Source organism: Aspergillus undulatus, assembly GCF_047715775.1.
Source record: "Aspergillus undulatus strain CBS 261.88 unplaced genomic scaffold BDV17scaffold_34, whole genome shotgun sequence".
Taxonomy (NCBI): domain Eukaryota; kingdom Fungi; phylum Ascomycota; class Eurotiomycetes; order Eurotiales; family Aspergillaceae; genus Aspergillus; species Aspergillus undulatus.
In genome coordinates, this window is record NW_027396638.1 from 204,303 (window position 1) to 221,976 (window position 17,674).

The 17,674-nt window shown below is 50.4% G+C and overlaps 7 protein-coding genes across 7 annotated transcripts; 2 read left to right on the forward strand and 5 right to left on the reverse strand.

Annotated features, from left to right (window-relative positions):
* Positions 1 to 1,042: 1,042 nt before the first annotated feature.
* Positions 1,043 to 2,733, forward strand: BDV17DRAFT_292646 (GTPase-activating protein GYP1; the record flags this gene model as incomplete). Its single annotated transcript, XM_073762416.1, has 3 exons — positions 1,043 to 2,341; positions 2,426 to 2,518; positions 2,569 to 2,733. 3 exons carry the CDS (start codon positions 1,043 to 1,045, stop codon positions 2,731 to 2,733), a joined length of 1,557 nt encoding a protein of 518 aa, XP_073614260.1.
* Positions 2,734 to 3,319: 586 nt separating this feature from the next.
* Positions 3,320 to 6,147, reverse strand: BDV17DRAFT_127995 (transient receptor potential ion channel family protein). The gene is made up of 2 exons (XM_073754105.1): positions 4,040 to 6,147; positions 3,320 to 3,975 (listed from the first exon to the last, which is right to left on the reverse strand). Exons 1-2 carry the CDS (start codon positions 5,871 to 5,873, stop codon positions 3,686 to 3,688), a joined length of 2,124 nt encoding a protein of 707 aa, XP_073614261.1. The 5' UTR covers positions 5,874 to 6,147; the 3' UTR covers positions 3,320 to 3,685.
* Positions 6,148 to 7,329: 1,182 nt separating this feature from the next.
* BDV17DRAFT_128176 (telomere length and silencing 1 family protein) lies at positions 7,330 to 9,263 on the reverse strand. The gene is made up of 4 exons (XM_073754107.1): positions 8,722 to 9,263; positions 8,297 to 8,652; positions 7,828 to 8,232; positions 7,330 to 7,767 (listed from the first exon to the last, which is right to left on the reverse strand). The coding sequence occupies exons 1-3, from the start codon at positions 9,096 to 9,098 to the stop codon at positions 7,988 to 7,990; spliced, it is 978 nt and encodes a 325-aa protein (XP_073614262.1). The 5' UTR covers positions 9,099 to 9,263; the 3' UTR covers positions 7,330 to 7,767; positions 7,828 to 7,987.
* On the forward strand, positions 9,264 to 11,484 carry BDV17DRAFT_127944 (actin family protein). The gene is made up of 3 exons (XM_073754104.1): positions 9,264 to 9,471; positions 9,573 to 10,071; positions 10,139 to 11,484. Exons 1-3 carry the CDS (start codon positions 9,429 to 9,431, stop codon positions 11,013 to 11,015), a joined length of 1,419 nt encoding a protein of 472 aa, XP_073614263.1. The 5' UTR covers positions 9,264 to 9,428; the 3' UTR covers positions 11,016 to 11,484.
* Position 11,485: 1 nt separating this feature from the next.
* Positions 11,486 to 13,889, reverse strand: BDV17DRAFT_299188 (uncharacterized protein; the record flags this gene model as incomplete). The annotated part of the gene is made up of 3 exons (XM_073763827.1): positions 11,486 to 12,894; positions 12,961 to 13,546; positions 13,597 to 13,889. 3 exons carry the CDS (start codon positions 13,887 to 13,889, stop codon positions 11,845 to 11,847), a joined length of 1,929 nt encoding a protein of 642 aa, XP_073614264.1. The 3' UTR covers positions 11,486 to 11,844.
* An 871-nt stretch (positions 13,890 to 14,760) lies between these two features.
* Positions 14,761 to 15,426, reverse strand: BDV17DRAFT_128297 (uncharacterized protein). The gene has a single exon (XM_073754109.1). The coding sequence runs from the start codon at positions 15,210 to 15,212 to the stop codon at positions 14,835 to 14,837; it is 378 nt and encodes a 125-aa protein (XP_073614265.1). The 5' UTR covers positions 15,213 to 15,426; the 3' UTR covers positions 14,761 to 14,834.
* BDV17DRAFT_128334 (transcription factor domain-containing protein) lies at positions 15,103 to 17,641 on the reverse strand. The gene is made up of 3 exons (XM_073754111.1): positions 17,332 to 17,641; positions 16,125 to 17,280; positions 15,103 to 16,057 (listed from the first exon to the last, which is right to left on the reverse strand). Exons 1-3 carry the CDS (start codon positions 17,416 to 17,418, stop codon positions 15,327 to 15,329), a joined length of 1,974 nt encoding a protein of 657 aa, XP_073614266.1. The 5' UTR covers positions 17,419 to 17,641; the 3' UTR covers positions 15,103 to 15,326.
* Between the last annotated feature and the right edge of the window lie 33 nt (positions 17,642 to 17,674).

A 17,674-nucleotide genomic window follows, 5' to 3' on the forward strand; every position in this document is an offset into this window, starting at 1 on the left:
AGCACCGCAACGCCCCCGGGCGCATGTTACAGCCTCTGGCCCGCATATAACCAAGTCCCACCGGGCTTATTAGCCATGCTAATGACTATGTCCGTACGAAGTAGCTAAAAAGCCCGGCGGGTCTTTACTATATGCAGGCCAGAGACTGTATATGCTTACATGTATTGATACTTACAATACCTTACAGCCCGCCGAATGGCCTCGGGCTTTATCTGTGTTGAGGCTCAAAAGACCTCAAAGAGCATTAACAATGAAGCAGAATTGACCTGCTCAGGTGCTGAGGGCGCAGATATAGAAATGTCACTACTAGTGCCAAAATTATCCATTGTCAGTCTTCGGCGACTCGTTGGACCCGTGGCCGGCCTCATAGCTCACACAGCTCTTAGGGTCGCTGAAGCACCCCGCATTAATGGTGCGCTCCCCTGGATCTTCGATTAACCCATGACCTGTCCGGTTGACATCATCTCCGCAGCACGAGCAGCCTCGACTCTTCTACAATGGCTCCTAGAAAGACCCAGCAGCAGGTAAGTAGCCTTTTCGGTATTCTCCTGGGTTACAGAAAGCTAATCAGAACGCATCGGCTTAAAGGAGATGGTCCAGGTTGGTTCGTGCCCTCACAACCTCTCTGTCTCATCTGGATCAAGTGGCTGATATTGCTCCCCGCTCCCCCATACAGACCGTTCTGAGTAAGCCTCAATTTTCTTTTCGCGACTGTATATTGGTCTCTAACGTCCCCAAAGACAATCAGCCTCCCCTTTTTGGAAAGCCAGATCAGTGTCTCAGAATCAAAGGGTCTCCCATTCTCCTGATATAGTCGTTGGCGCCTCCTACTCTCACGCCAATATCCCGAAGTCAGTACAGTCCAAATCAAACTGTCATGCGCTCTCGTTGACCGATTTCTTCGTTGCTGAACAGTGGACTCTCCCAGCAACAATCACAAACACCACCTCGTCCGTCGTCCAATAGTTCCTCTTACACATCCCCCTCAGCCCGTCCGCCGGGGTTATGGGCTGCATCGCCACGCGCGTCCTATTCTGGCATCATGAATCAAGAGCTTGGATCCTGGAGTCAAAATACTGGGGCGGGAAAGGTTGACGACGATGAAGACGACGCCGAGGAGGACATTGTGTTTGACGATGACGAGGACGAATTCGGGCTTCCAAGCATCGCAAGTATGCGCAAAAGGCAGGGTCGAAAAAATGATGTCTTTCAAGCTAGGACTGGGCCACCGGCTTCCAGACCTGAGAGCAAGCCATCAACACTTGGTGTGGTGAATCTACCGAACAATAGGCAACGAGCAAATAGCTCGGATATTGCCGAGGAACGCGACATTCCATTATACCCAACAGCTCGGAAAGGGGACGGTAAAATCCTGCGGCCTCAATACAAGGATGTTCTCAAAGGCACGTTAACGCTATCACAGATCGAGTTGGTAAATCAACTAACCTCGTACCTAGACCCTGCAAACGCATTGAACCTGATCAATCATACTACGCCCCCCAAAAATGCATCGCCAAAAGAGATGGACGCATATACGAGTCGCATATCACGAATCAACAAGTTTAAACGTCTCCTCCAAGCAAGCACTGTTCCCCTAGCGGAGCTGAGAAATCTCGCTTGGTCGGGTGTTCCCGCTGAAGTACGAGCCATGACATGGCAACTCCTCCTAGGTTATCTTCCCACAAATAGCGAGCGGCGCATTGCAACTCTGGAGAGAAAGCGAAAGGAGTATTTAGACGGAGTACGGCAGGCTTTCGAGCGCAGTAGCGCTACAAATACCGGTAAATCCACATCTACAAATACCGGGCGTGGTCGTGGTCTGGACGAAGCAATCTGGCACCAAATCAGCATCGATGTGCCTCGCACCAGCCCTCATATCCAGCTTTACAGCTACGAAGCTACTCAGCGATCGTTAGAAAGGATTTTGTATGTCTGGGCTATCCGGCACCCCGCCAGCGGTTATGTTCAAGGTATAAATGACCTTGTTACACCGCTATTCCAGGTCTTTTTGGGTGTTTATGTCACGGATCTTCGCGTCGAAGAGGGAATGGATCCCGGTCAGCTGCCACGCAGCGTCTTAGACGCGGTTGAAGCAGATTCATTCTGGTGTCTCACGAAACTACTGGATGGGATTCAAGACAATTACATCTATGCCCAGCCGGGTATTCACAGACAAGTCAGGGCTCTGCGGGATTTGACAATACGGATTGATGCAACTCTGGCGAAGCACTTGGAAGAGGAGGGGGTGGAGTTTATGCAATTCAGTTTTCGATGGATGAACTGTCTGCTCATGCGGGAAATGAGCGTACAGAATACCATCAGAATGTGGGACACTTATATGGTATGCCTTGTCGTCCTTCTGACTGCGCGATGTCTCTATTCACCAGTATTATCCTTGTACCCAACCTCGCTAACTCATGCTCAGGCCGAGGAGCAGGGCTTTTCGCGCTTCCATCTATATGTCTGTGCAGCATTCCTGGTCAAATGGACAGACCAGCTGGTGAAAATGGATTTCCAGGTACGTACTTCCTGTAGGTGCTCCTATGGCAAATGCTGATAAATACATAGGAGATTATGATGTTTCTCCAAGCCCTTCCGACGAGGGACTGGACAGAGAAGGACATAGAACTACTTCTCAGCGAAGCATACATCTGGCAAAGTCTCTTCCAAGACTCTCGAGCCCACCTCCGTCCGAGCACGGGAGACCATACCCCCGATAATGGTTTCGTATAGCGGCTCCTTCATGCTCTAATAATCGAAGAAACCAGTTCAATATGGCCAAGGGCTCGGTCGCGGAGCTGGGGTGGAACAATCCCAATACCTAGGTTTGCACTTTACCGCCACAGTACGCAACAGTGTCCTATACGGCCTCGACTAACAAGATAAGAAACCTAATCAATCCCCCTTCGGCGTCCGCTTCGACCGGCTTCCAAGTCAGAGACACCACTGCTTGCTGGCAAGTGTATAAGTAAGATGATGAGATGCTGTCAGCGATGGCAGAAGATAACGAACACTCTCTGGGTGGCGATGGGTGGAGTTGTGCACATAGAATCCTGTAAGAACCGGTGAGAGGAGCCAGAATTGTATGCCGGGATAATCCAGGATACATGATCTAGGTCTTCACGCACGATATAGAAAAAAGCAAGTTAACCTTGATTGTCTCCATTATCTGCATCAATACATAGAAGAGCATAATTTAATAGAAGGAGTGTTTGCTGCACAGTGCATTTCAGGTCTTAAGTAGCGATCTGATCTCGAAGTTGTTTCTATATTCGACGGTAGCTACGTATCTATACGATTCCAACTCTCGGTATTCCAGATCCGGCCATTGTTGGTATGATAAGATATAATAGATCAATTGGAGAAGTATCTTCATATTTAGTACATCAGGAATACTGCTGCTACAAATCTCCCGGCGAGTTGCTTATGCAGTGAAACATTTTGGTTTGAATTGATAAGAAATATAAGGATAGTAACGGCGGGAAGAATGCCGGAAATTGATGTCGCCAATAAAGAGCATAGAGCAAGAAAGGTGGGAGGAGAAAAGTGGCGACAAGAAACGCTAAGTCATCAAATATGGCGCTTGAGAAAGATGCCTTCACGCAAGAGGCTTAAATATGATGGCAAGAAAAAAAACCAAGGAGATGCGTCAAACACAATGATTCAAAACTTGTTACTTGATATCTCAATAAGCAAAGCCGTACCCAGGCTTTGTCGGATGACGGCCCTCGGGAGAGCCATGGCTGTCGCGGCTGTTGCTGCTCCCTCGACTGTCTCGGCTCACGTTACGGCCGTAGCGGGGATTGTCGTGGTATTGGTTATCTACGAGGCGATCAGTGTCCCTGTAGGGCTCGTAAGGACCGGTGAAATTGAAATTGCTCATCTCGTTGTAATCTTTGCGAGGTGGGTGGTCCATCAGGAGTGATTCGCGGGCATCAAGAGGGGTGAGATCGTCAATATCACGGTTCATTTTTTCTGGCAAAAGAGTTTCAGATTAGCCTGTTGTCAGCGGGAGCGTTAATATGGACTATGAACTTACCAGCTTCCTTCCTTTGCTTGAGGTGGGGGTTTTCGCGGCAGCAAAGGATAATGGCATTGACGGCAATGAGGATGGCAAGAATACCCGTGAGTGCCGACTGCATCACAATCAAGACGACACCAGTGACCGTTTTGGTCGTTTGCGAGAGACCGAGCTGGTCAACAAAGACCAGAACGCAGGCGACAGACAAAACGCGGACAACTTGAATAGTGATGTTGATCCATTGGGTCGATTTGGCGACGTATGGTCGGTGCCAGAGCAGGAGAATTAGCATAAGCGCCTCGACGACAAGCTGGCCAGTAGATTGAATCATTCCGTGCCCGTTGGCGCCAGCAATGATACAACCCTTAATCAGCATGTACAGGATCACAGGAATGAAGAGCCACCAGCAGCCTTTCTTGTAGTTGTCGTAGAAGAGACTGTACTTTCGCCATGTTTCTTTATTCTCGTACAGAGAGGAAGCGTCACCCTCGGACTTCTTGTACTTGCGAGCCAAATGTACGATGCGGAAGGTAAAAAATCCGAGGACGGCAGTGAAGATTGCCAGAGTCACGCCGGCGAGAAGCTGTGCAGCCCAGGAATCTCCGCTGGAAAATTGGTAAACACAGTACATGACCCAGATCGAGTAAAGAATGAGGATCAAGTTGGTGATCGTTCTGGCGAGCATACCCCAATAGTGGTCACGGAAATCGGCAAGCATCTTCGGGAACGATCCATTGAGCGCCCACAGCTCCAGAATGACCTTCACGAGCAGAATTCCAACGGTAATGGCGGCAATAACGATGGCAAAAATGAGCAAGACCGTCATGAAGGTGTTTGACTGAGGGATCAACAACTCATTGCTCAGAGTTGACAGTCCATCCTTTGTAAAGATATCCACTTGGTCACTGGAGGTACTGTTGGAGGAAGCCGTGTCGTTGACTGAAGTCTCGACCTCACGTGCTATCAGACGTGCTGCTCCCAGGAACATGTCGAGGGATCTTTTGGTCTGGTTGGATGCCGCAGTAGAGCTGAGTTCCTTGAAGTAGTCATAGTTGTTTTCAGTAAGGTTACCACCTGTAGATCGCCTGAAGCTATCAATCGAGTGTTGCATCTGAGCCAATGGTACTAAGCCAGTGCTGAATGCGAAGTTCTTCGAAAAGCTGCGGTAGATCTGAGGATAGTTGACACTAAGCATGCCATTGGTCGCCATGGTGTGGAACCAGCCCATGACTTCTCCAAAGCCGGGGCTAGAAGTAGGCGAGCCTGCGTGTCCAGCCGCGCCCAAGGCTGACAATCCGCTCAAAGCCAATGCAGCTCCAGCCATACCGGCAGCAGCCCAGGAGACACCAGCAACTTCCGCAGATTTGCCATTGCTCAATTCAGATTTGATGCACGCAACCTCTTTGTTATCGTCCTTGGACTTCAGTTCGAGTTTTGCCATTCCATCTAGGTCCGGTATTGTAAACGCGATTGAAGGGATCTGGCTGACGAAATCATCGGGGATTTGCTGGGATCCAGTTGCGGAGAAAGTGCCCGAAGGAACTGGACAGAGCTGGGAAACGTAGTTGGCCGCGTCGCAAGGATCAAAGTCTTTGTGGTATACATCTCTACCGTACGCGGTGACCGATAGCGACGCTGTAACATTCTGTTCTTTGTTGTTGGTTCCAGATACGTCGAAAACGAGCTCCTTAGTAGAACGAGTAAATGATATATCCAGTTTGTTCACCTGAATATCGGAATCAGTCAAGCAGGTCGAGAGACTTCCTGTGCTTAAAGTGTCGGCAGCATAACCCCTGGCGGATAACAAGGCCAGGAGCGCAAAGGTAAACGGCGTCGAGATGGAGTTTCGCATCTTGGTAAACTTATTTATTGTTCACAAGTTCGAGTTATAGACGCATGAGAGTCTCTGATGAGGGGCGTGATTGACAGAGGAATAATGCTAAGAATATGCCACGGTGATTAAACGGCCTAATTCGAGCAAATTCTGATCTTTCGCACCAGTCGAATCGATCAGAAGACGAGAGCAGGATCAACCTGTCTAGAAAAAAAGGTAGTAGAAGAGGGCCGAGATGTTGGGACGGAGAATGCGATGATAAACGCAAGTTCGAAACAGCGCAGGTTATTCAACAGAAAGACATTTGGTAGAGAGAGAGATTGTGATGGAGCGTTCTGACTCGTCCACTCGAGTCCCTCGGTGTTCTCTGCCTGTGCCTTTGAGCGATATATGCGAGGTCAGCCCACAGAACGAGGGCGAGTCAAATAAAGAGGTCAGACAAGTGAGCAATCAGGCCACTGGGCCCAAGTCTGCGGCGGGAAAGGACAGACGCGAAAAGACAAGTCAAACGAATGTTGCAGCAGAGGTGAGAAAGGACAGACGAGATACGGATAGTGAACGGAGAGATGGTTAGTGAGTTATGGGTGGTAGATAATCAAAGAGAGAAGACGGCAAACGCACAGAGATGGCCAGAAGAGATGGATCGAGGAAGCGCTGCAGGCCAACGTGCCATTGTCCCTCGTCCAGACTCCAGAGAGCTCACCAGGATACGTAAAGTAGCCTGAATTAGCCACGATTCGACCGATCAATGCCTAATCAGACGGAGGAAGGAACGCCCAGTGGCTGAGGGCTGTAACAAGTTGCCCCTGAGTGTCTCGCGGTGGGCAAGCTCATTGGACTGTGGGCTGAGTCCACCGGGCCTTTGATAGTCGCGGCTTCATTCTTCGCCCCGTTCTAGACCTCCAGGCTCCAGGCGCCAGCTCTGCGGAATGGTAATAATAATCATGGATAATGATGCTATTTACGACCACGGCAACCAGGCACGTTTTGACTCTTAAGCTGGACTGACACAGCTTTTACGCGGATTTCAGCCATTGTATGCCCGCCGGTAACAGAGTACAAAGAAAACAGAATGGCTGGGAATGTCCAGTAACCGGGGAATGGGGTCATTCCAAAACACGGGACCTGGAAGGGACGGGCGGACGGGAAGCCATGGCGGGCTCGCTGTTGCTGCTGTTGTATCATGGCACGGGAAGAGGAGAACACTTGAGTTAGTCGCATCGTAGTCAAAAGGCTTAGGAAGTTAGGAAGCTGGTTATCGACAATCAGAGTTCATGGCTCTGTTGATCCCCTGCTCTTTTGCTCTTCGGTGCCAACCCCACCTGGCCAATGACAATGGTACCCTCCTGATCCTGACCCCTGACCACTGCCCGCTGTGGCTGATGCACTGATGGCTATCTACTTAGCTACTAATATATATACTTGCAACAGAGTACAGTCCTTGTGCAATAATGTACTAAGCAGTCCATCTAGTCTGTAACCGCTCTTACTATAAATGACTTCTAAACAGTTTCTAGCCATTGTCAACCTTTTTAATTGCGCTACTGCTCCATATTAATAATAATACTCGAATATGCCTAGGCCTAACAGCGTCTTAATACTATTAATATTGATATCTTTACTAGTTGCTATATTTATTTAATGAGTGACCCACATCATCATTCAACACGAGACAAGACCTCCGAGGAAGTTATCATTGCTTCCGTGATTTCGTTTTCCAAGCCTTTCGGGCTTTCCTTGGTCGAGTGCCCGCAATCGAGAGGCCGAATAGCCGTGCGGCGGACGCCGTAGAAATGGAACGTCCAGGATGAGATCAACTTACCAACTCCCCCTATTTGAGATTCGCTCCGGAGGGAACAACAATCGATGGCCAAAGCTGCCCCAGCTAAGAGGACTAGCAATGTGGGCAGAGCTGATCGTCGGTCACCGTTCATCAGCAGACTTAGCTCGTCAGTGACCACCGGCGACTGACCACAGCAGGTGAAAGAATACGGAGTACCGAGGATCCGAGATGGAGGAAAGTGTACTCATCAGCCCTACCGAATATCTGATCTTCAGATATGGTCGACAGTGCACGGAGCACGCCTCTCCATACAATCCGCGTCCTATCTTCACGGACAAGAACGGAAAACTCATTTGCGTGGCCCCTTTTCTTGCATCTCGCGCATCGCCGCCCGCGCACTCCTACTACCTCCCAACTTCGGCCCTTTCGGAGCTTCGGCCTTGCCGGGCTGTTTCGTAGGTTTCGTCCGCGCCACCCGACGGCGTGATTGGATTGCATCCATGAAATCTCGTCGAAATTGTTCCGCAACTCTATCATCGGCTGCTTGGTCGTCCGCCGCTACTTCTTCCTCTTCCGGTTCATCATAGACGTCCACTAGAGTAGCTTGGCATTAGCAGAGAACGAACCATCAAAGTGAAGGGGTCAATGGAGCACTTACACTTGCTTTCGCGCAAGACTTCCTCTACGAGCCGGTCCCTCTGAATATCTTCACTCGTGCGCCTCTTTCGGTATCGAGACGGTTTACTAGAAGGCAAGGATTCGGCTGATGGCTCGTCATCCTCACCGTTCAGTCTCTTTGTCGCTTCTTCAGTTCGAGCTATATTGTGTAGTTTGGCTTCTTGCCCGAGGTCTATCTCATGCAATTTTCCCAGGGAGGCCGGCTCGCGCCCGGGAAGATCTGACGTGGATGGGTGGTTGTTTGCCTCGCTTTGCGCAGCTGGGACGGAGCCAGAAACAGCACCCAGTCCACCACGCGAGTTTCTCTTAGCCATTTCCGATTCTATATAGGCCATCCTTATCCTGTTAGTCGCCATTACAGACAGTGGTAAGATGTAACAACATTGATACATCGGGATTCCGTACATATGCTTATCAACGTCCACTGTTCCCCCGGTATATCCTGTGAAGCGATCGCACATGGCGCGTATTCGCTCATTCTCTATATCCTCTTCTGTTGCTGTCGAAACGGTGGTTTGTTGTTCTTGATCTGCTGTCGGTCGCGCAACTGTCGAGAACTCTATGCCGCCTTTGCGAGATCGCGCGAGTCGCAGCCGGCGAAGAGAATCGGCTGTCTGTACGGATTCTGAATCATCCTGGGGTGTTGGTGATGCCGAGTTATCCTCGTTTAAAGCTTGGATTTCTTGTTGGCTGTCTGTAGCTTGGGGTCGCCGTCGGTGGAATTTTCTTCTTTTCAAAGGGCGAAAGAGCACCTTCGGATTTGAGTCAGCTTCCATATCCATGTCGAGTATAAGGGCGTATGCGCAGAGAAGAATAGGGGCGTTGTTGGAGAAGGGAAAGAAGATGAGTGGTAGTCTACTTACCTAGGTAGGTAGGTATGCTTTGTAGTCATCATCGAATCAGATCCGCCCGGGCCAAAAGCTGCTTGTGATTTTCGCCCGACCGCCGCAGCTTTTCCACCTTTAATCCCTTCATTTGATTTTCCGAGCTACAAGTCGCACATCGAAATTCCCACATCTTCGAGACCTACTGCGGCTTTCATTGGCAAGGGGAATATTGTAGTTCAGCGCATCAATTGCTCTGGTCCGCCTCAGCATCCTTCAACCTCAACAATGAACCCTTCAGTTCCACCTTCAGCTGCCGAATACGGCGGAGGTACGTGGCGCACAGCAACAATAATAGGCATTTCATACCCCATGGTCACTGTTATGCCTTTCATGTGGTTCCAGATGCTAATGATTTCCCTACGCGTTCAGATGAGGTGTCGGCTATCGTCTTGGACCCCGGATTCTCAACCACGCGCGCTGGCTTCGCAGGCGAAGATACACCCAAGTCGCTAATCCCAACATACTACGGAAAATACTCTTTTGAGGGTCAGGATAAAATTATTTTCGGCGATGATGTCTTCGTTACTCCGCGTCCCGGCTTGTCGATCGGTAACCCCATGGGCAGGGAGGGTATCGTCGAGGATTGGGACATGGCAGAGAAATTATGGGAGTACTCGTTCACGTCGCGACTTACAGGTGCGAAGCCTGGAAACCCACTGCAAAATGGTCTGAATGATGTGCCGGAGGGTGAGCTGCCGACCGAGATGGAGGGTGTGGAAACCGAAGAAAAGCCTCTTGCGGACAGCCCTTTGCTCATGACCGAAAGCTCCTGGAACTCGACGAAGGCGCGCGAGAAGACAATTGAGATTGCCATGGAGAAGTGGGGGACTCCGGCGTTCTATCTCTCAAGAAATGGTGTTCTGGCATCGTAAGTCTGGTTCTCTTACACTTCTTGAAGCATATGGATGGGCGTCGGGTCTAACTAGCTGCTCAAGGTTTGCTGCTGGAAAGGCTTCTGCTCTTGTCGTCGATATCGGCGCATCCAACATCTCTGTGACTCCAGTTCATGATGGCATGGTGCTCAAGCGCGGCGTCCAGCATTCGCCTTTAGGCGGGGATTATATCTCCTCTCAAATCCGCGCTCTATTTAAATCAAATACACCACAACCCATCACTGTCACTCCTCACTATCTTATCTCTTCGAAAACAGCCGTGGAAGCTGGTCAACCCCCGCAAGCCAAGTACAAGACCTTCCCGCCAGAGAAGGCGCCCGATGCCTCTTACCGCACCCTACTGGAAGAACGAACTCTTTCCGAATTTAAAGAATGCGTCGTGCAAGTGTGGCCCGGTCCTACGAAGCTCTCTGCCCCTAGTCCTAACGGCGTTCCTAACGAAGAGATGGCCAAGGGCACTCCAGGCCGGCCATTCGAGTTCCCCGACGGCTACAACCAGGTGTTCGGCGTCGATCGCTACAGGGTGGTTGAGTCCTTATTTGACGCGAAGGCCGCCATTCCCGATGCCGACTCTCTATTCCCCACGCCGACGCAAGCCCAGACGGTTCCCGAGCTCATCAAAGCTGCTCTGAACGGCGTGGATGTCGATCTTCGTCCCCATCTATTGGCCAACGTCGTCGTAACAGGTGCCTCGAGCTTGCTCTATGGCTTCACGGACCGCCTCAACCAGGAACTCGTACAGCTCTTCCCTGGGCCCCGGGTCCGGATCCAAGCACCTGGAAACTCCTCCGAGCGTAGGTTTGGTTCCTGGATTGGCGGAAGTATCCTCGCCAGTTTGGGCACATTCCATCAAATGTGGATCTCGAAGAAAGAGTTCGATGAGCACGGGCCCAACATCGTTGAAAAACGCTGCAAGTAGACCGTATGCTTGCATTTCTTCTCCCTCTTGGCTCTTTTGTTCTTGCTTATTTCCTCCATTCGCGCTTCTTTCTGAATCATGGTTCAAGTTGTTCACGGGGCAGTCTGCAGTCAGACGTGTGGTTGCGTATATGTTTGGCGTTCTTGCGCTTTTCTGGACGGACTCGAAAAGGGCACATTTGGGCTTGATTTATTACAGTATGGCCCGAGCGCCGAGCGGGTCCCTGCATTTTAGAGCATCTATATGAATAATGTCTTTCAATGGAGTGGCTTTTTCACAAGTTGGTTTGACGTGTGGCGCGAGTCATAATGTTCACTCGATTAACCGCGAGGTAGTTAGGGCATTACGTGGTGGGTTAGATATATGAGCTACTCGCTCAATTGAAAGAAGGTTCATCTTCAACACGACAAGCACTGAGCTAATTTTTGCCATATTGCAGGCATTCCATTGGGATATGGTACAGAAATATATTCTGTTGCTAATGATCAACTCAATGATAGTGGCGGTACCCGTTGTTGCCACAATCGCACCCAAGCGCTTCTATTGATGGTATAAAGTCAAATACTGCCCAGCAGCAGATGTGTTATTCCCGTCGTTGTATGCCCCCCAAGGAGCCGTTCGTGCCTCTCTGACAGAGAGAGGCTGCGGGGCAAGACCTCGTTGCCAGAACTAACTCCATGCAACCTTATTTCTGGCGGGGCTACAGAAACCAATGGTAGCTAGAACTTCGCAATTAAAAAGCTCATACCCATGCCTGGCAGAGTGGTGTAGCATTTGTACACGCCTCAGCTGTTCACTTGGGATTTTCTGGAAGACGAAAACCAATCTGTTACATGTAGGTCAGTAAATGCGGAGGCCACGGCGCGGAAATACTTACCGGGGGAAGAGGAAAAGCAGGAAGAGCTGTTATTATTGACTCGTCATCATCCAGCAATTTTTCATCATCTGGGGTCGCGGAGTGACCAGCGCTGGGATGCTGACGTTCTTCGTAAACCGGATGCTGCTGGAATCTCAGATGCTCTGAGATCGTATGGAACCTAGGCGCAGTCATAGGCCTGGGCTTCAATGAATAAACATTCAGGTTTTTCGTTTCCTCATCTAACCATGTCATCTGATCCTGTATGTTATCCTGGAAAAGATCCCTTGAAAGATCGCCCGGCCGCGGTTTGGACGATTTCGCCTGGAATTTACTCCACAGGCCATCTTTTTTCGAGATATTCTGACCAACCTTCTTTTCCCTCTCTGTGATACCCTCCCAAGCATCGAGAACCCGGTCGGATTTGAAGTATTGCAGCAGCTGGTACTTCATAGCCTCGCCCTTTGCGAAGGCATCGGATGTGCCTGGCCTTTTAATCCTGGTTGGGAGTGGTGGTTCCGGGAGCGGTTCTGACTGATTTTGCTGTGATTGCTGATCATATCTGCTTTTTCTAAAGGACTTCAGGGTCCTTGAAGCAGATGTGGAGGGGCGGATTGGCATTTCCTCGGGCACCTCTTTCGTAGTCACCGTCGTCGAGAGCTTAGCCCTCGAGAATCGCCTGCTAATTGTCCTGGAGAAACGAGGCAATACTGAGCCTGATTCTGAGCCCCGCGACGGAGCACCGTTTACTGATTTTGCTCGATCGGGTATTCCCCGAACATGGCAACTTTCCAGTGCCACCGTCGTCCTTAGGTTTGGGACACTCTTTTGGTGAGCAAGTCTGCCAGCTCCACCCGCGCTAGCACGAGGACGCTGATTTGACTTTTTAGTCAAACTTGGATCAGATGGCAGAGGCTTATCTACAGCGGATGTGCTTGAAATGTAGATTGACGGGCCCCTGTCGAAGAAGCTTCTGATAGATTTCGCGCGAGTGGACGGGCGCGAAGGCTGGACGAATGAGACCTACATGAAAGTCAGCGTTAGGAAAAGAGTCGAGACGTCCGGATCATCATCAACATCTTTACTTACCACATCCTTTCTACTTGCCACACCCACTCGTCGCTGCATCTCAATGATAGCCCGGTTGAGCTGTCTGATCGCATGCTGTAGAGCAGTACCCTTCCGGTGAAGCTTGCAAAAAGCCGAGTTCCAGCCCTCGGTATTTGCCAGCATCGAGTTGTATATAGCAGTCAAGCTGCCAGATAAAGGGGCATTGTCCTTAGCTGACTGCCCAAGGAATTGCCAGAGTCCACCTATTGCTTCCCTCCCCTTCTGTAAGTCTTTGAGGGCGTCACTAATTGCCATAGTGAAGCGTTCAATCGCGAGCTCGACCCTTCCATTGTAATCAATCATAGCCAGCCGAAATTTGCGATCCACCAACATTGCATCAAACTCATCCAGGTTTTCGAGGGGCAAACTCAAGTATTGTATGCGAGTGCGTAGGTCGATTTGAATGATCAGGAAATCTTCCGTCGTCCTCGAAACAAATCCATCCAACTCATCTACATGGGCTTGGAGGATGTTTAGGACCGCCGAATTAGATTTGGCTTTGCCTTGCACTAACAGATGAAGACCGAATGACATTTGTGCAGTGAGTTTCCAGAACGGATGGTATCTGTTTTAATTAGACCGACATGAAACAATGAAAGAATCAAGAGCAACTACCTCTCACCAACCCTCTGGCGCCACTTTCGGCCGCAGAGGCGCTCATATCGAGAATTCTCAAGAAGGTCTCGGCGCCTCGATTGTGCATCTAGATCGACGATCCAATCGCTGTCCTCTTCCTGGAGAGCCTCGTGGATGGATTCTTCAAAGGCGCCCTGTAACTGAAGAATTGGGTGCTTGGGCGACGGGCGCGTGCTGGTTTGCTCACAATCGTTCAAGTCGGGCCGCTGCTCCCCCTCCTCCGTGCCGGCGGACGTCAAGGATAGCCTTGGACCGTCGGACGTATTCTCCATCAAGGTGAAAATAGAATCGCGACAAGGCTAACGCAGCGTGATTCGCCTCGTAAATTGACCTGCATATATTCTTGTGTAACGCTGTGTAAACTACCGACAGCCTACTGGAGCAACGGCGCTAGCTACTGTTGCGTAGGCAAGATGCCGAGGAAACTGCACGGATTCAACCTCCATCAGGCTTGGTGATTGCTGAAAGGCAAACCCATGCAGGCGAAGAGAACCAGTCGGGAGTTCGAATGTCAATTAACGAGGGGTTGCGACACGGTTCGAACTATGTGGCGTCGTGCCCATTTGATTCCTTTGAGGAAAACAGTGAAAGAAAGTGTGATAGTCGTATATCCTTTGTTGCAAATGCCGAGGTAGCACGTATCCGGACCGTCGGATTAGGGCAAACTGATGGATTTCGCACTCTGGAGGGATTGAGGGTGTCGCTGAATTGGCGGGTGAACGAGAGGCTGCTTCGTATATACTGAAGGTAGACAGGATGATGTTAAGGGGGAAATGGAGGGGGGTGAAAGTTGAAATCACAAAGAGACGAGCCCAGGGGAGTGGGGAATCAAATAAAAAGCATGAAGCCATGTGTCGTGCAAGTCAAAGGAACAAAGCTCCCGAGTGCCAATCAGCTTTGACAGCGCAAGGCTTGGATGAGCCTGGGCCTGCCAACCGACTCGCTAGTACTACTAGTAGCTCCAGTAAATACGGAGAGAGCACGGTGACAGCTGTGCACGAGATCATGACCATGCCTCTTCTTTCTAAGTATACTGTTCTTGTCTCTCGTCTCTGCCAACTACCATTCAGCATTCGATTTCCACTTCAAGACGTCAAAAGGAAGCAATCAACAATTTGGTTGTGTTTATTGTGTTCCTCGGCGGCTCCGCGCCGGACAGTATGCTAGAACTAGAACTCTACTCCGTAGGAACTGGTCACTAGTAGAAGGCCAGAAGCCTAGAATTTCCTATGCACTGGGTCTGCCCCATCCGCTACCATAACCGTGACTGCTACGGTCGACGAATCGCCGATCGATCTGGCTTTCAACGAGAACATACTCAACTGGCCCCTCGACCACCGTAGCTCCATGCGTGAAGGTGACACAACATTTGGTGGCGCAAAGGTGAACGCCAATTTTTCCGGGTGTGCCTGATGGGTAAATAAAGAAAAAGGAACGGCCAAAATGACGATCGGCATTGCAAGCTCGAGCCGACGCATTCTGGCAGTTACGAGATGATCGAGTAGCGACAGAATTATCTCGATATTCCGTACTAACTGTGGCGTCGGACTGGACAGACTTCGGGGTCTGGACATCCATGTGTGTCTAAGCATCATCGGGGGAACCTGGGATTTCAAACCCACTTCATTGTCTCTACCATGGATCTTGTGCTGATGCTGGCGTTCCTTCCTAAGAGCGAACTCCCAAAGGGAATGTTCTTCAGCTGGACATTAAACATCATTCCCGGCCGTTGTTGGAAAGAAAACCGGGTCCCAGAAGTTCGTCGGCAGAGATAGATCTAGAAAATCGTCGAATAACATATCGATATCGGCAAAACCATCACCATCAGTAAGATCCTGTCCACCGTCTTGCTGTTCGTCGACCAATGGCATTGCGGGTTGCTCGCCGATCATCCCGTCCTGTGTATGTTCGCTAGACTGATGGGCTGCGATAGTGTAGGGTGCCGTCGGTATACCGTCCACTGACATCTCTGCGTTCGTTATGCCGGGGATTTTGCTGTTCAAGCTCTCACTGCCGCGATTCATTATAGTTGACGGCTGGGAACCGCGATTCGGTTGGCTATTCGCAGCGATTGTCCCGTCAATTTCACGCAATGCCTTCCTTCCAAGCCGCGCCATTGCCTCGGCTGAGTACCAATAAACGCCAAGCGCCTGGAGCATAACACAGCAAGCCTCGAGGCTGGCTTTCGCACGGTCGAAATGGGTGATGAGTTTGCTGGAGCGGAATTGTTGGTATGAGACACCCATTGAGAGAGAGACTGCGTATGGAACAATTGGGAGGGGAGGGAGGCCTTGAGCACATTCTGAGGATACAAGTGAATTTATTCGAACAGCAGCCAGACCCTGGCGAGTAAATGACGGTTCAACACCGCCAGAACGCTGAGATGGCCGGTACCTGCATGACAGAATACTGATGGCGTGATAGTAGATTTCCAACACGCCTTGTTTGATTCAAGTCAGTTACAATCGGGAATGCCTGAGCCTAGCTCTGTTGGGGAAGAGACGTACTGAGTGTAGCGAAATCCATATCTTCTCGAACATTTTCACCCATGATCTCCTCGAAGCTCGGATAATCCGTTCGCCACCCAGTTGTATCATCAGCAGATGGTCTATAAAATGATATCACCGTCGACAACATCTCAGAAAGCGCAAACCACACATCAAAAGCAGATTTTGCTCGGTGTGCGTTAACATCAGGCCTTCTAATTCCAATGTCTCTATCAGCCAGAAGAAGGGGACGCCCCCCTATAGATGCATGCATTTTATCCAACGTCCATAAGCACCAAAAAAGGGTCGTCAACTGGTCCCCCGGTGAACGATCGGGTCGTTCGAGATGCAGCCCCACCGTCTGAGCTTGATGAATAGCCTGGCAGAGATGCATTGAAGCTGCCTCAGCGCCTTCATATTCTTCAGAGTGCAGAGACATCAAGGCCAGAATTCGGATCCTGGTCACCCTGTCCTGTTCGAGATTCGCTTCCATAGCACATGTAAGTCCGTTGTACAGTTCGCTGCAAAACTTGCGTGCGGTGACAAGACCGCCCTCAGCAGTCAAACGCAGATGATGGCCGGCAGCTGCATCTTTTGCTGCTACAAGACATACTGCCTGTTCGAGAAAAACGGATGCCGTTCCTTTCGAAGAGTCGGTGAGGAACGTTACGTGATCAACGAGAGGCAAGATTGTGTTAACTTTTGAGAGATAAATGGCAGCAAGCTGGCTCAAGGTTGAGCGAGGGAGGCGCTCACAAGCCCTCAAAGAAGACGAATACCGTCTGCGTAGAATGGAGGGAAACGACAGGGTTTCAGAGTCGTGGTGTAATGAATGTTCTGCCTGAATGCCGGCTATACTGTGGTTTCGATCACCACGTCGTTCTTGACTTTGCTGAACAGAGGCATTGACCCATAGCCCGACTCTGTCTCGAAGATGAGGTCCGTCCGGTGCGTCTAGTTTTTCTCGAATGGCAGCTTCCGGGTTAAGATCTCCGACAAAACGCTCAATTCTGGAGGCGCCGGGGGGAGAAGAAAGGGAGTCGCTCAACCCAGTGGGTTCATCAGGTCCTGGAGAGTTTCTTGGGGCATGGCTCGAAGACCTTTCCCTTTGGGAATTCCTTGAGCCATCGGAAATGCCGGTCGCCAACGTTTGGCGGCCAAGATGACGGCAACGCTTCTGTTGCAAGTTAGCTCTATATACTTTGAGTCAGCGAACAGAAGTGCACACCTTTTTCCTTTGGCAAGTAGAACATGCTCGCAGTGCTCGTGTTCGACGCCGCGACTGCGGAGTGTCCGCCAGCCAAGTCAGCTCCATCCCAATCTCACGATAGGGTTTCTGGCTTCAGGTCAAGCATCCACACATAGGCGGGATATTCCGTAGCCATCACAGAGGATTGTTGACAAAGCGATTGAATAGGCGGCAATACCATGATTCGTCGGAAACGCTGAGCCTCGAAAGTACCTTAGGTACGACTGTCGGGGATGCCAAGTCTGATCTGTCAAATTGGAGCAATCGGGGCGCGATTGGAGGCGCGTCAGAACGCGTTCTCCGCAGTCGATCCTCCCGAGTC